At 35.8% G+C, this 16406-nt stretch overlaps 1 protein-coding gene across 2 annotated transcripts in view; it reads right to left on the bottom strand.

Annotated features, from left to right (window-relative positions):
- Positions 1–2191: 2191 nt before the first annotated feature.
- The window catches only part of LOC145284725 (type 1 phosphatidylinositol 4,5-bisphosphate 4-phosphatase-like), a 140287-nt gene continuing 126072 nt past the window's right edge, over positions 2192–16406 (bottom strand). For both annotated transcript variants that reach the window (XM_080133652.1, XM_080133653.1), the window contains 2 exons: positions 3698–3752; positions 2192–3512 (listed from right to left, as the gene is read on the bottom strand). In XM_080133652.1, the coding sequence (XP_079989778.1) occupies positions 3427–3512; positions 3698–3752 (141 nt within the window). In that variant the 3' untranslated portion in view covers positions 2192–3426. The remainder of the gene's footprint in view (positions 3513–3697; positions 3753–16406) is intronic.

The following is a 16406-nucleotide window of genomic DNA, read 5'->3' on the forward strand; positions in this document are numbered from 1 at the left end:
GATTAGCTTCGCAACATCACATACAGATATACGTATATCACATAGCGTGTTTTCTGATACAGATTTAGTATAAGAAATAAAAAAAAACGGGCCCCAACTCTAATTAGGCTCTGTTTCTTAGTATTTTGTCCGAATGAAATGAAACTTTGGTCATAACTAGTTTTTTATATTCAAAACATCACATCAAAAAACTAGGGTCTTTGGCCTTTTTTCTCCGTTCTACAGCATATGTTCTAGATGGACTATTTAGCTCCGTGCATTTCTTGAAGCGCAGCACGAAGTTGTCCATGAGGTTCTTACAGACCGAATTGATAATGGCTCTCATCTCTCAGATTTCCTGCGTAGACTGTCCTTAATATACCCCCCCCCCCAAAAAAAAATAAAAAAATAATCAGTCCGAGCTATGAGGTGCCCACTCAAAATCAGTCTTGAGACTGATCACTCGGCCTCCGAAGTTCTCTTTCAGCCAATCTCGAGACAGGTTTGAGGTATGAGAACTTGCTCCATCCTGCTGGAACCAGAACTAGCTCATGAGCGACAGGTAGATGGTCTGGAGTTCACTCTTGAAGGTTTTGAGGACCTCCACATACCGCTCCTTAGTGACTCACTGCTGTGCCAGATTCTCCGATGATGCCTCTGGCCGAGATTGCAGCCCACACCATGCACTTAGAGTGCAGGGGCTTGGTGGCTACTTCATTGGGTCTGGAGGACCCCCAGAAGTCTTGGAGTTCGCCTTTCCATCAAGATGGAAGTGGGCTTCATCTGAGGTCTAAAGGAGGTTAAGGAAACTTGGTGTCTCATCGATCTTCTCGAGCATCTTGACTGCCATAGCCCTCCTCTGCTTCTTGTCTGAGGCTGTAAGGGTCTGCAGCGTCTGTATGGGTAAGCCCTGATATCGTTCACCAGCACTCTCCTGCAAGTCTCACGGCACATACCGAGGGACTGACTTTGCTTACGCACAGAGCGTTTCGGACTCTGCTGGAAAGACTCACTTTTTCGACCAGCTCGGCTACTCGCTTCTTGGGACGTTCCGAGTGGCTTGGACGGTTCTCTCTGGCAGCGTTGAGGTTCTCCAAAGTCCCATACTTCTCGAAGTGGTCCACCCAGTTCTGAATTCTGCTTTTGGATGGAGCTTTTTCACATTCGAACTGACGCATGAAACTGTCCTGGGTTTTCTTAAACGAGCCTGTCTTGTAGTAAAATTTAACACAGTGTATTCTTTGTCCCAGCTCCCACTGGGGTCTTGGTGTACTCACGGTAGTTGATTCTGCCATGTCCTGTAAAATAAGGAGATATCACGTAAAGTGTACACAGGGCCCATATATTTTTGGTCACCCCGTATAAGGATTATAAAAAGGTTGCATGTGTAAATTTAGAATCCAAAAATAATTTAACCTTTTAACTTTTGATTAAAAATAAAATTTACAATGTTTTTTTTCCATTAGAAAAAAGGTTTTGTGCTGTGTTGTGTCAAAGAACATTTTATTTAAACAGTGGCCACCAAAAACCAAATTCTTCTCTTAATTTCCAGCGAGAAATATGTATGTCGATATTCAAGCCAATTCAATCAGACTTATCGATAGTAATTTTTCCAATCCTCAAAATTGGTATAATAGAAGACTACCGCCAGTGTTAAAGAAATTAATGTTTCTGGATAAAAGCATTTTTAGGGACAGATAAAAAAAAAAAAAAAATTTTAACTTGGGGTTGGAGGGGAGAGCAGTCGGGTGGGGGGGGGGCCTTTGATGGACAGTCTATTGATGCTTACAATAAAATGGGTTTGATGCTACTAAATCACTTTTCCCTTTTTTAAAACCTTGTCTTTGTAAACAAAAAAATAAATTGTTGGCTTTTGAAATTTGAAAACTTAATATGTTGAAAGTAAAGTCGTTATTAGGACACCTGATGTTTTGACAAGAGAAAAATTGAATAATTTCAGTTGTTAGAATTTAAATTCTGGTTTTTCTCATCCTCACTCTAATCCCACCCCCTTACTCTGGCAATGCCAAGTAAGCAAGTTCTTCATAAAGATCTAGTACTAGAAAAAAAAAAAAGGTCATGGTTTGTATTTTAAAACTTTTTTTTTTTTTTTTTTTATTTTTTTTTTTTTTTTACACTTTTATAAAATATAAAAAAAATTTTCAAAAACAAAGCTGCAAAAAAAAAAAAAAAAAAAAAAAAAAAAAAAAAGTAAATTTTCCACATTTGAATAATTTATTACAAATTCATTTTTTTATAAAGAATTCAATCCTAAACTTGACATCATTGGAAGTTTAAACTGGCCAATTCATTTAAGTTTGTGTTTAATAATAAAAAAAAACAAAAAAACTATGAAATCAAGATTCTCAAAATAATGTCTTTAAACAGTAGGAGATGTAATCTTCATGCTAAATTCCTTCAAAATTAAAAATTATGAAACTCAAATGAAACAGCGCAGCATTTACTTCCAAAACCAGTTTCATAGAAAATAGCATCTCATTTCAGTAATGGGCGTTTGAAAAAGAAACTAGGCCAAATAGCAATTAAGTATCTTTAATGGAATAGATTTTTGAAGGCTTCATAAGACCAGAAGTAAAGCAGACTATTATACAATATGAGGCAAGTATTATTTTTAAACTTAGACAGGGAATTCATTTTAATTAAAAAAAAAAATAAATAAAATCAACACTTCACATCTTAAAATTCCAAGGGAAATAAATTGAAAAAAAATTGAGGATGATGGTTAAAATTCAATTTTTTGCTTAACACTTTCCTGGAATGTTAGAAAATTTAAATTAGTCATTTGATACTTGATTTTATTATGAAAAATGACTACTAAAAAAGGGGAAAAAAATATTGAAAGAAAAACATTAGTGAAGAGTAAAGAATGTCAGGCATCTCTCAGCAAATAAAAGATTTATGAAATTGTTTTTTAAGATATTGCCAGTCTATTGCAATCGAACCCACCAATTCATTTAGAACAAATATAGTCAAACCATACCACCTTCAGATTTGTCCGGTGACAAGCAAATCAGAGTAATGAATCTATAGGGTTGAGAGAATCACTTATGGTTTTTTTGGTTTCAAACGAAAGCATAAAAAGAAAATATGTGACTGGAAGAAAAGAAACAGCAATAAATATTGAAGTTCTCATAAGAACTAATGATAATGTGAAAATCAAAGAGTATTATTACTGCCAGTACTAGCAAGTTTATGTACATGCGTAGTTAAATGTTTTTCTGTACGTTTATATACAATTTTTTCTTGAAAGTGTGACTGCACATGATTTTAGTTGGAAAACTACATCATTACAGATTTAAAGTTAGAATGAGATCATTTGCCAATCTGAATCAAGTTCCAACTGAAAGCATAATTGCTGAAGTTTACGAGAGAAACATAGAAAGTATAGAACAATTTGGAAATAGAGGCAGAGGACATCAGAAGATATTACACAGGTCGTCGAGTGTGGCTGACTTTCATTGTTCCAAGACAAAGAGCTCTCATCAAAAACAATGCTGTTAGGATGTAGGCAACTGAAAGAAATAAAGAGACATTAACATTTTAATTCATAAGAAAAATGTAAAATGCTAAATTTCCTCCTATACATTCAGGATAACAAATGATAAAGTGAAAATGTTTAACCTGTGAAGGTTTATGATCAGCTAGTTTCCAAACATTTAACATAAAAAAAATTGAACTAGATAAAACAAAAACTCACCTCCCCATGCCGCATATAAGCCTTTTTCTTGAACTGCCCAATTATGTGTGGTCACCTGAAAAAGAAAACATTTGTTTAAATTTTTTAATTATAGTTATGGCTGTAAGTTCACTCAAATACACATCTTGGAATAATTACAGCTAAGTTCATTAAGGTTCTGTTTTCCAGTTTTCACTACCTCTTTGGATCTATAAATTAGATTCCTGAAGATTTCAATTGTTTTTTTTATATTTTACAGGTATTTGAAGAAATAGGTAATTTTGAAAAAATTCCACCATCCCTGGTTATTTTTTAGCATTTCAGAGTTTCTTTTCTGTTCATTTCCTTATCTAATTTTTCAGAGACCACCATTTGAATTTTTTGAAACATAAAATTTATCTTTTTACTTATAAAATAAACTAATATTAAAATTTAAAAAATAAATGCATAACTCCAAGTTAAAGTCTACAAAGCAATAAGTTTTTAAAAGATATCCTCATTGAAAATACATGGTTTGTTGGTATGCTGTGAACTAACTCTTAACATATCTCTTCTGAAACACCAACATTAAAAAGTCCCAATGTCAATTTCAGTGCATAAATCACTTAAAATAAGTTTCTACATCTTTCCAATCACAAAGAACTGAAGAAATTATAGCAGGACTAAAAATTGAAATATTTTGTATTTCTGCTACACTGACTTTTTTTATTCTTTAAACTTGCTTTGAAGCCATTTTTATTTTTTTTTTTTTACAAAAAAATTTTAATTAAAAATTATATACAGATTTTAATCTCCTAAAAATCACCTGTGTATACTTTCATATTCTCTTTATATCGCTCTAAGTTATTTAAACCTCCACAATTTAAAAAATTCTCCACATTTTATGATTTTTTTTTTTTTTAAAATTAAAATAAACATTCAAATTGTAACTTTGAATAACTATATTCATCTTTTTTTGCAAACCATCTTGGCTCAATTATAAATTTTTTTTATATATTTGAGGTCATAAGTTACAATACAAGAGGGAGTTATTAGGGGAATAACCAAGTGCAGAATCTTATGACTCTACAAGTACTGCCCCACATTCTTGTAACATTGAAATGAAAAAAAAAAGAAAATACATGTCGGCCATGTTAGGTATGGCCTATATAACACGTCTGTCTTCAGATTAGCATAAAAAAAAAAAAAAAAAAAAAAAAAAAAAAAAAACTGGGTTATAGCTATAAAATACTTTTATTACCCCCAGAAAATCATGCAATCCTCAATGGGCCAAGCGAAAAAGAATTCATAAATAAAATAAGAGATGTTTTTTTTTGTTCTTGTCTATAAGAAAGGATTTAGTTAAAAAACAGTTACATGAATCAACTGTCTTATGGAGCTGGGAAATGGCTTAGAGAAAGCGAGGATATAAAATGTAAAATACTTGGCTGGATAATATGTGCGATATCGAGAGAAAAAAAGTTTTTCTAAACTTTCCAAAATTGGACAAAGTAGGCAACAATGTATTCCGGATATAAATCCACATTTAATGGTATCAGCATGTCTCTCGTTAAAAAGTACTTCTGTGACACATCGGGAGGTCAGTACCTCCATTTCTAGGGGAAGATGTCAAAATTTGTAAGTGGCAAGTTGGCTCCACCAGTTTTAAGTGTGCCAAACTGATGAAAAATCATAAATTTAGGGGTTAGAAAAGTGTTTCTGGGGCCCCTGCCCTTCAATTTATGTGGGACTCCATATTTAAAAAATTTCAAACCTAGACATGCGACCCCTCATTAGAAAGGGGTTAATAGGTACTTTCAGGATTCAAGGTAATCAGTTTCTAAAAAAATAAGAGAAAATTCAAGCTGAAATTGCCAATTTTGGCATTTAGGGGCATTTTACACTTTTCTTTAATAAGAACATTTACCAGACTAGCGAGCCTCACATTCTATTAGTAACTATCAGGGTTGCGGAGTCAGAAGGAGCCTGAGGTTTTAGCTGGAGTCAGAGTCAGGTTTCTAAGAGTCAGAATTTTTTTATCCGACTCCTTAAGTTCAATAAATTCATTTTTTTTTTTTTTTTTTTTTTTTACATGGTTTTCCTGTTTGGTTTTGCAAGATTTTTTTTCTTTTTAATTACATTTTCACACCAAACTAGGCACATTGTCACTTTGATGTAGGGGCTCCTATCAGGGACCTAAGTTGCAAGGGTACTATGTAGGGAGTTTAGGAGCACAATGTCTGTTCACATTACACTTGAACTTCTGCATGTCAGTACAGTTGGGGAAGCAGGAACCTGGAAGAGAATTCCAAAGTCTAGCAGTTCTAGGGAAGAAACTGTTACAGTAGAAAGCTTTGTTACATCTGGGGATCTCTACTGTACAGGGGTGGCACTTCGCTCGCACAGATAACAGTTCAGAACCTATCATATTGGCGACTCTTTTGAACACTGTCCAGGAGCAATAGACTAGTAGCAGATGCACCAGCCTAAATGTGACAGCAGTACTCGATACATGGATGAATGGTGGCTTTGTAGAGGTACAGGATACTTTCAGGCGTAAGTAACTTTCTAGCACAGTAGAAAGAGCCTACCTTCTTTGCAGCAGCCTTGGCAATGATCTATGTATTTATTTACTCATGTTCCTTGTGAACATTAAGCCAAGGAGTTTGAATGAAGTACTTTCAGTTAATGTATCTTTAGCCATAGCTATTGGTGGTTGGTAAGGTTTCATGTAATTATTAAAGGAAACTAGCTTTGTCTTGGCAGCTTTGAACATTACCATCCATCTTTTACCCCATTCTACTACAGACTGAAGGTCTTCCTCTAGGGTTTCCGCCATTGCTTTAGATATGTGCTCATTAGTTTTCCCCACGTGCCTGCTATAGAGCATGGTGTCGTCAGCAAATATACCCATGTCAGAGACAATTTTATCAGGTAAGTCATTTGTGAATATCAGAAATAATAAAGGACCAAGGATCCAGCAACTTACTCATGACATATAGGAGACTTATTAGTCTGTACTGAGCAGAAGATGACTGATCAGGTTTTCAAGGGTGTGGGGAAGCAATTCTCTTTTAGACAATGCTTAAACAGCTTTGTAGGTATGGGAACTAGTTCTGGTTGAAGCTTTTTCAGTCTATAAATAAGAATGCTATCAGGGCCAGTTGCTTTACTGGAATCAATCAAAGTTTTTGATTAGCTTGGCAACATCACGCACAGATCTTTGTATTTGCATAGCGTGTTTTCTGATAAAAGAGGAAATACAGGGGGTTGGCAGCCTTGGTCGCATAGGGTATAATTAGTTCCAAAGTTCTGGGCAAAGAGTTTGGCTTTGTCTGATGCTGATGAGATTACGTCAGGTCCATTGATGATGGTTGGGATAGAGCACATGATTCTGTTAAAGATGCTTTTTGCTATTTGCCAAAACTGGTGGGAACCAAGCCACTGCTCAGCTACTTTGGACTTAACGGACTGAGCATACAACTCTCTCAGATTCTTTATTACTCTTTTTACAGTGATTGCTGGCAGTCCTGGAATCGGCTTTAGTTTCAGTACAACTTCAGGTTTTTCCTTTGATCCTCTTTTCATATCTTTTAAAAAATTTTTTCTCCGTATAATATGTGTCTTTACTGATGAGAAGCGTTTGGCTTTGAAATGTCATGGCCTAAAGAGGTTTTCCTATTCCAAAATATTGGAGTCCCTTTTGAACTGATAGCATAAAATTTAATTGTAAATTTTTTATCCCTTTGTTATCTTAACTTATTCTATGAAATTAGTTTGTGTTTTTAGATGTATTTATAGTGTATTTTTAATCACATTTCCAAACTCCCATTCTTATCTGAATTCATTTTAACTGGCGAGTCTACTCCATGTTATACAATAAGATACGCTAATGAAATTTTGTATGGGAGACTTGCATTTAAGAAAAAAAAACAAAAAAACAAAAGCCTTAAATCTATTAAAAATTTTAACCATCCCTTAATCTGTCTTTAAAATAGATATTACTAAAAATATTTTATTCCATTTCTATATTCTGTGCTATCTACCCACTTGAAACTATTTTCCCAAAATTTTCCCCGCATGTTATTTGTTTACTAAATAGTTAGCAATATATGTATAGACAATAGAAAAATTGGAAATACGCATCACTTTTCTAGCATTCATCACCTTTGGTAAATGAGTTTGTATGTTTTAAATTATTAATACAAAAATCGAAAATTATACCATTTCAATTAAATAAAAGAAAGAAGTATTAAAATCAAAGCACACATTTGGCTCTTAAGGCAGATCCTCCCTTCCTCTTACTGCTCTCAAATAAATGCTAATCTTTGCATCCCAATTCATTCCACGTGGAGACACTGGTCCTTTAGCTAGACCAACATGGGTCGCTCGAAGAACACCAAGTTAAGTGCATCTATCTATCCAGGTGATATGTGTAACCTCTTTATGTAGATCTAGTCCCACCATTTCTTTTGTTTCTTTGCTTACATATTCAAGTAATTAATATCCTATTCATTTATTTTAAAACCAATTAGTTATTAGAATTGAAATGAATGGCTCTCGTCTTCAGGAGGCCTCAAGTTTTGACAAGCTTCTGGGCTTGACCATTACTCCTGATCTTAAATGGAACACGTATATCAAATCTGTTGCCAAGGCCGCTGGAAAAATGGTGGGATCTTTCTATCGATCCAGTAGATATCTCACTGCTGATGCTATTCTCTATCTATATAAGAGCCAGGTACGTCCAAGGATGGAATACTGTTGCCACATCTGGGCAGGAGCTGCTAGAAAGGACTTGTCCTGCCTTGATAGAGTTCAAAATAGACTTCGTAGCCTCGTAGGAGATGTCCTTTTCTCCTCCTTACAACCTCTATCTCACAGAAGAGATGTTGCGAGTTTGTCTCTGATGTATCGTTATTTTCATGGAAAGTGTTCAACTGAGCTTCAATCTATGGTCCCCCCTCGCCAAACTTTCACAAGAAACACTCGTCTAGCTGTAAACACTATCAATAATTTCCCCCACTCTTTATCTGTGCCTAAACCTAAACAGATTCCATGAACAAAGCTTCTTTCTTAGAACTGCACGCCTGTGGAATTGTCTTCCGTTTTCCTGCTTTCCGGCTGACTACAATATGGTTGTGTTCAAGTCTAAGGTAAATAAGTTCTTGATGAGCCGTTCCATATAAGTTATTAAATTTACCAAATTTTCATTACTAATGATTACTATATTGACCAACTTCTACTGTACACTCTTTAACCCTTATCCTTGAGTGGCCTCTGGGCCTTGATAATGTGGTGATACCTTTGTAAAAAAAAAAAAAAAAAAAAAAAAGAGTAGATTGGTTCTCTCACAGTACTTGAAAGATATGTTGAATAGCAGGGGGCTCATATTGGGGACATATAACGAGGATACATATAATGGGTTCATGTAAAACAGGGATTATGACGATGAAATTCTTGGGGACTTCATATTAATACGGACGGGGAGATATGATGCAAGTTCTTAACACAGAGGAGGGGAGGACACATAATACTTGGAAGGGGTTACAATGTTCGTTGCAAGATGATAAACACATTTACATTTTCTGTTGTAAGGAATGACGACACGAGACAACAGTTACAAACATAGTTGGTTTCTTTAATCTTCAGTCGACCGATCGGTGATATCAGGAATTCAAACTTTGATTTATATGGTCTATTTTCCTACCTTCATTTCTAAGGGGCTCTCCTCTCCAACTGTGTGTGATCTGCTCTGAATCTGATCCTCATCAACCCTCTAACTTCGAACCCTCAGATTCCTATATTGAGAAATTTCCTTTGTTTATGACGTCAGAAGTGTGTTTACCAACGTGACTCACGTTTTCTACACATGTCCGTCCAATACACTTTTGGCAAACAAAAGAATCCTCAATTCTAATTCTAACCTATTTTTAAACAATATATTTTAACTCTCATTGTCCATTCTTTTAATGGACATATTTAATATCCAGATTTCTAAAAGAATGGACAATCGACTTTTTCCGGCAAACAATATTTAACTATTTCTAATAGAATCAACAATGGACTGAATTTCTAACATTCCATTTTTCCATTATCTTTAACACTTGCCTACAGGGTTCAATTCTAGCATTATCAAGTAGGTCTTCTTACATGAAAAGGGGGCAGATACAATTTCATGTAACACATGTAAATGTTAGAGGGGAATCTGTCTCCAATCCTGTGCTTATTCATGAAGAATAGAGAAAAACTTTAAAGTAAGATACTCAATATCTTCATCCATGCGGCGTGCAAAAATATCTGGTGTAGAAACCAGGTGCATAACCCCTCTATGTGATGGACCTGTAGATCTTGTCAGATCATACACCTAAGAGAAAGAAAACTGATAATAAAACAGAAGGAGGCTTCCTTAGTCATGGTCGATAACCTTCCTGGAGCTAGTGACTAACAGATTCCCGGTTTGCAAACCTAACTTGCTTAAGGAGTAGATAGGCTCTTCCTATCACACTCTTTTGTCTATTAACCAGGCCAGAGGTACAATACAATAGATTCACCAGAGCCACCCTATGTTTGGCCTTGTTTCCTGACTAGGACATTGAACAGTGTTCCCCTATTCCCTATTTTAAATTTCTCTTTCTCTCAGAAACAGAAACTTGGGTTTGCTTGCATGCCACTTGTACTCACTAGACTTGTTTGGGCCGGTCTTGTCAGAGGTCGTAAGATAACTGATTGATAGTTTGTCTGGCTGCTGTTTCCGACTGACAGTACAGGAGCCCTAACTTTTTGGTAACTCATCAGTTCTATGATATCAGGATACTTGTAGTGCCATGTCACGCATGGAAAAAACCCTGCTGCTATATCTGGTGGGCTTTCACGAGACCACACCTTCTAGACAGGATTCGGTTAATGGACCACTGTGTGTGTATACTTGGGCATCAAAACAGGCCCACTTTGCTCAACACTCTTCCCCTAACATGACATTAAACAAAAACGCAATTAAATGACAACCCAACAAATATCATGATAAAACCAGACAACCACCCAAACAAAACCGATTTGCCTCCACCCTTGAGGCTTTCTTTCACAAATATCCATGGGCTTAGAGGTAATCTAGATGATGTAGAGGCTTACCTTTTAGTAAACTCTCTGGATATCTTAACACTCTTCAATCCCCTCTAACCACTAACATCACAGAATACCTTCCTCTTTACTGTAAGGACTGATAGATAAATGCACGGGCTTGGAATCCATATTTGCAGCACCCTCCCTTTACCTAGAGAGAAAAATCTTGAATCAGATGACCAGGCTTTTGTGCTTTCGACCAACATTTCATCACTACGTTAGTTACTTATATTTTCTCTACCGTTTTTCCTCAAGCCAGAATTGTATCCTAATCGATCAGGTCTCTGATCGATTAGATGCAGCACTTTCCTTGGATAGTAATGCCCAAATACATGTTTGGTGACTTTAATGTCCACCATAAAAATTGGCTTGGTTTCTCAGGTTACACAGATGCAGCTGGACGCCCTACTTATAGCCCATTCCTTCACAGACATGTTTCCAACTGGCCTATCAGATCGTGAACCTCAGCAGACTTCACTTCTAGACCTATTCCTCACCAGTCCACTTGGAAATGCAGATCACCTAGTAATATTAGTTATCACATTTAAATCCCAACCTCAAGGTGAGGAATCATTGCTCAAAACAAGGTACAACAACAGGGCTTACTGGGAAATCATTAGAGTACACATGGACCGATGTCTTCTCTCTTCCTGTGCCAATGAGACAACTGAATGATGCAAAGCAGGCATTGAAGCACATGTCCCCACATGGAAGTATTATAGCAAGTCCCATTCACCCCCATGACTTATGATGTATAAACTGATGGCATGCATACTGTCTTTGTGCAATGGCAGCTGCACAAATTGTGCAGCTGCCATTGCACAAAGATAGCATGCATGCCAGTTTATACATCAGAAGTCAAATACAAATAGACAAAAATTCGTAAGAGTGAAACACCGGCAGCCAAAAGAAAGCATGCTGAAATAATCAGGGAACGCATAGAATCGCAAAAGATAGGAACTCATGATTTCTGAAAAATCTACACTAGTGTAGTGAATAAAGGGTAATCAGTAATTCGTCCACTGAGAAACAGCCAGAAGTTTTCATGCATGGTAATGGAGAAGGCAGAAGTGCTCGCTTAGAGCCAACAAACAACTTCCTCCCAAATATCCCTATGTGGACTGAAGCCACATTAGATGTAAAAATCACCCTTTCTCATGTTCGTGATATAAAAAAAAACTTAAACACCTCAAAGTCGTGTGGGCCTGATCTCATCCCTACTATACTAATTAAGAAATGTTCAGCTGAGCTAGCACCCATACTTTCCAAGCTTTACAATAAATGCCTTGCTGAATCTTGCTTCCCTAATAGCTGAAAGATGGTCTCTGTGGAACGAGCATACAGGAATTGTGGTGAAAGAACAGACCCTCGCAATATCACTCCATTAGTCTCTTCCCCTTCTTCACTAAAATCTTTAAGACCTTAATTAATCAAGCACTAGTTCACCTCACGAAAGCAAATCTCTTACAAACAATATTGATTCAAGCAATGTCGTTTTATTACATATATTTAAACATTTACATGTTAACACATGTACTGGATAAAGTGGGCGAACCCACAGCTGTAGCCCTTGATATATCCGACGCCTTAGACAAAGTCTGGCACAAAGGGCTGCTAATGAAAATTAAATTGTACGTTATAACTGGACGTATACTAAATATAATTAGATCCATCTTAGACAATAGAAGCATACAGGTTATCATTGATGGACGTACATCCAAGCAGTATAACATTAATGTGGTAGTGTCTCAGGGATTGATCCTTGGACCATTATTATTCCTGATATTCGTAAACGACCTCCCTGATAATATTGTGTCCGAGATGGGTATATTTGCTGATGATACAATGCTCTATAACATGCATGAGGGAAGAACGGATGTACATAAATCTAAGACAATGGCAGAATCATTAGAAAATTACCTCCAGACTATAATCGAATGGGGACGCAAATGGATGGTAACATTTAATGCTAGTAAAACTAAGCTGCTCTTCGTTAACAATTATAAGACACCTCTCCAACCGGCTATATTCATGAAAAATAACACTACCTGAGAATTCTACCTCCAAACTCCTCAGCCTAATATATATGGGCAATATGAACCAGAACAAATACAGAAGACAATTGCAAAGACTGCTGCAAAGATGGTGGGTTTCCTCTATCAAGCTAGAAAACTACTCACATCTGACAGTATCCTATACCTCTATAAGGCCACCATTCGCTCATGCATGGAGTATTGTTGCCACATTGGACTGATGCTTGTGCATCTACCACTAGCCTCTCTCTTGGATAGGGTCTAAAAAAAGAGTTGTCAATCTAATCGATCCCACTTTATCAACCAAACTCCAGCCCTCGTCTCATCGCCACAATGTTGCATCTCTGTGCCGTTTTACAAATATTTTAATGGAATATGTTCTGATGAAATCGTTGCACTTGTACCCCCCCCTCGACGTACATATCCCTGACAAACCTACTTAGGAATAAGATCTCACCCTTTTACTGTTGAGGTCTCTAAATACCTCAAAGCTTTCTATTCTAATAGTCTCTCCCCTCGAACAACTATACTTTGGAATTCCCTTCCAGCTACCTGCTTTCCTGGTCGTACTGACATGCAGAAGTTTAAATGTAACATAAACCAACATCTTGTTAATCTTTCCTAAACATGGTCCCAAATAGTAGCTTTTTATGTCCAAGTGTTGATATGCTTTGTTACGGCTTAATGCGAGTAAAATAAATAAAGCTGGTAGAGTATATATGTGAGTATATTTATCATACAAGTGAATGTTAAACTTAAAGAATGATATACATAAAAAGTAATTATAAAATGCTGAATAGATGTGGGAGGCTGGTATATGGATTTGCAAAATAGATTTCCACATAGGGGAAAAGGAGTCAGGATCGAAGATATCAAAGGAGTCTGAGTTGGCATGCTAGAAATTCTAGGAGTCAGAGTTGGACTTTTACTATCCGACTCCGCAACCCTGCTAACTATGAAGAACTTTAAATTTGAGCTTGAAAGGTTCTTCATTAAAAGCTTAGACCAAGAAAAGTACTTTATTCATTATTTTGGGTTGTTATAAGGTCAAACTGGAACATTGAAAATGTGGACCAATTTTTTATTTTTTTTATTTTTTTTACTCGTGTGTTCACCCCTTACAAAGCATATAGCCACTTGGACGTAAGGGGCTACTTATTATTTGGGGCCATGTCTAGGAAAAATTAAGATATTTGTTTATGTTACATTTAAACTTCTGCATATCAGTACAGCCAGGGAAGCAGGAAGGGGATTCCAAAGTCTAGCTGTTCGAGGGAAGAAAATATTAGAATAGAAAGCTTTCTGACATCTAGGGACATCAACAGTGAAGGGGTGAGATTTTATTGCTAAGCAGGTTTGTCGGGGATATGTATGTTGAGGGAGTACAAGTGAAACAAGTTCATCAGAACACATTCCATTAAATTATTTGTCAAACAGGCACAGTGATGCAACAGTGCGGTGATGGGACAGGGGATGGAGCTAAGTTGATAAAGTAGGACCGATTAGACTGACAACTCTTTTTTGAACCTTACCTAAGATAAGGTAAGATTTTGTTTAGTGGCACATCAACCCTATAAGTCATTCCATGAAATGTGAAGAGAAATTCTTCATTTTAGGTAATAGATTGTTTTTAATTAAAATTTAGTATTTCTAAGTCTCTTTTCTAGTTTTTTTTGTCTTTTCAAATGCGTTCCAAAAGTTTAATTTTTCTTCGAAAATCAATTTTATAAGGTTTTCCAAATATTGCTTTAAAAGGTTTTGTTCCTTGAAATATTTCACATGAATATTTTCATATTTTTTGCATTCTATTAATACTGGTTTAATGGTTAGTGGATTATGACAGGTTCTACATTGAGGGATACCTTCTGCTTTCAGAAGGTATTCATGTGTTAGTCTTGAATGACCAATTCGAATTCTGGTGAATATAGTGTCTAATTTTCGTATTGGTATTATGGCTCTGTCTTGTCCAACATTCGGTTGTATTTCTCTAAGTTTGTTGTTTGTCCCATAGTTTTTGCCATTAGGAGTTTATTTTGTTTTTCCTATCTGTATGGGATTTTTTTTATGTTTGATGGGATTTTTTTATGTTTGATGGGATTTTTTTATGTTTGATGGGATTTTTTTATGTTTGATGGGATTTTTTTATGTTTGATGGGATTTTTTTATGTTTGATGGGATTTTTTTATGTTTGATGGGATTTTTTTATGTTTGATGGGATTTTTTTATGTTTGATGGGATTTTTTTATGCTTGATGGGATTTTTTTATGCTTGATGGGATTTTTTTATGCTTGATGGGATTTTTTTATGCTTGATGGGATTTTTTTATGCTTGATGGGATTTTTTTATGCTTGATGGGATTTTTTTATGCTTGATGGGATTTTTTTATGCTTGATGGGATTTTTTATGCTTGATGGGATTTTTTATGCTTGATGGGATTTTTTATGCTTGATGGGATTTTTTATGCTTGATGGGATTTTTTATGCTTGATGGAGTCAGATTTATTGTGTCTTTAGCTAGTTTGTCAGCTTCTGAATTTTCTTTTATGCCGACATGACTCGGTATCCATGTTAATATAATTGTTTTATTTTCCTTTACTTGGTGTTGGTATATTTTCATAATTTCCAGGGTGTACAGATGGTTTACATCCCTTTCTTTCAATGCCATTAAGCTGGACAGAGTCACTGAAGATAAGGAATTTATTTTCGCTAGACTCCCAGACTAGTTCTAGAGCCATCTTAATAGCCTCTGCAGTGTATATAGAGACACCGTCCAGTAATCGGATTTGCTTGTGTGTATTATGCATTTTTGTTATTTTTGAGCCATCTGTATAGATGGTTTTGTATGTGGAGTATTTATCTAGAAATTTGTTTCGATAGGTTTGGTAGTTAGTCTGTTTTTTAGCTGTTTTAATAGTCATGTCTATATATAGTTCTGTGATTGTCCATGGTGGAGTATTATTAATTGTGTAAGTTTGTATGTTGTTTGGTTCTTCGTATCCTCCTGTAATAGCCTTTTTAAGGCGATATCTCAAAGGTTTAAAAGCTGTAGGTTTGCTGGTATAGAAATGTTCATACATTGATGTATATACTTTTTCATGAGCAGGATTTTCTGGTAGACTTTTAAGTTTCAGCGTATATTGGAGCGAGAGTTTTTTCCCCATCTCAGGTGGAGTTCATTAGCTTCTGTGTGCAGGCTTTGAATAGGTGATGTTCGGAAGGCTCCTAAACAGAGTCCAAGTGCTTGGTTTTGTATGGGTTGGAGTTTCTCTAGATATGATTTCCTTGCTGTGTTATATATAATACAACCATAGTCCAACTTAGGGCTAATGAGTGCTCTATACAGTAGGAGCATGGTTTCCCTGTCTGCTCCCCAGTTTGTGTGTGATATTATCTTTAGTATGTTTAATGCTTTTTTTTTTTTTTTTTTTTTTTAGTGCTTCTATATGTGGCTTGAAGTTAATTTTTTTTTTTTTGTCCAGGATCATCCCAGGTATTTGGTTTGCTGTGCCATTGGTATTGCGTTGTTATTAATTTTTTAGTTGTGGGTTATGATGATATCCCCTTTTTATGCAAAAAGTGCATGCAAACCGTTTTGGTTTT

Source organism: Euprymna scolopes, chromosome 9 (assembly GCF_053919585.1).
Source record: "Euprymna scolopes isolate OS-2025 chromosome 9, ASM5391958v1, whole genome shotgun sequence".
Classification (NCBI taxonomy): domain Eukaryota; kingdom Metazoa; phylum Mollusca; class Cephalopoda; order Sepiida; family Sepiolidae; genus Euprymna; species Euprymna scolopes.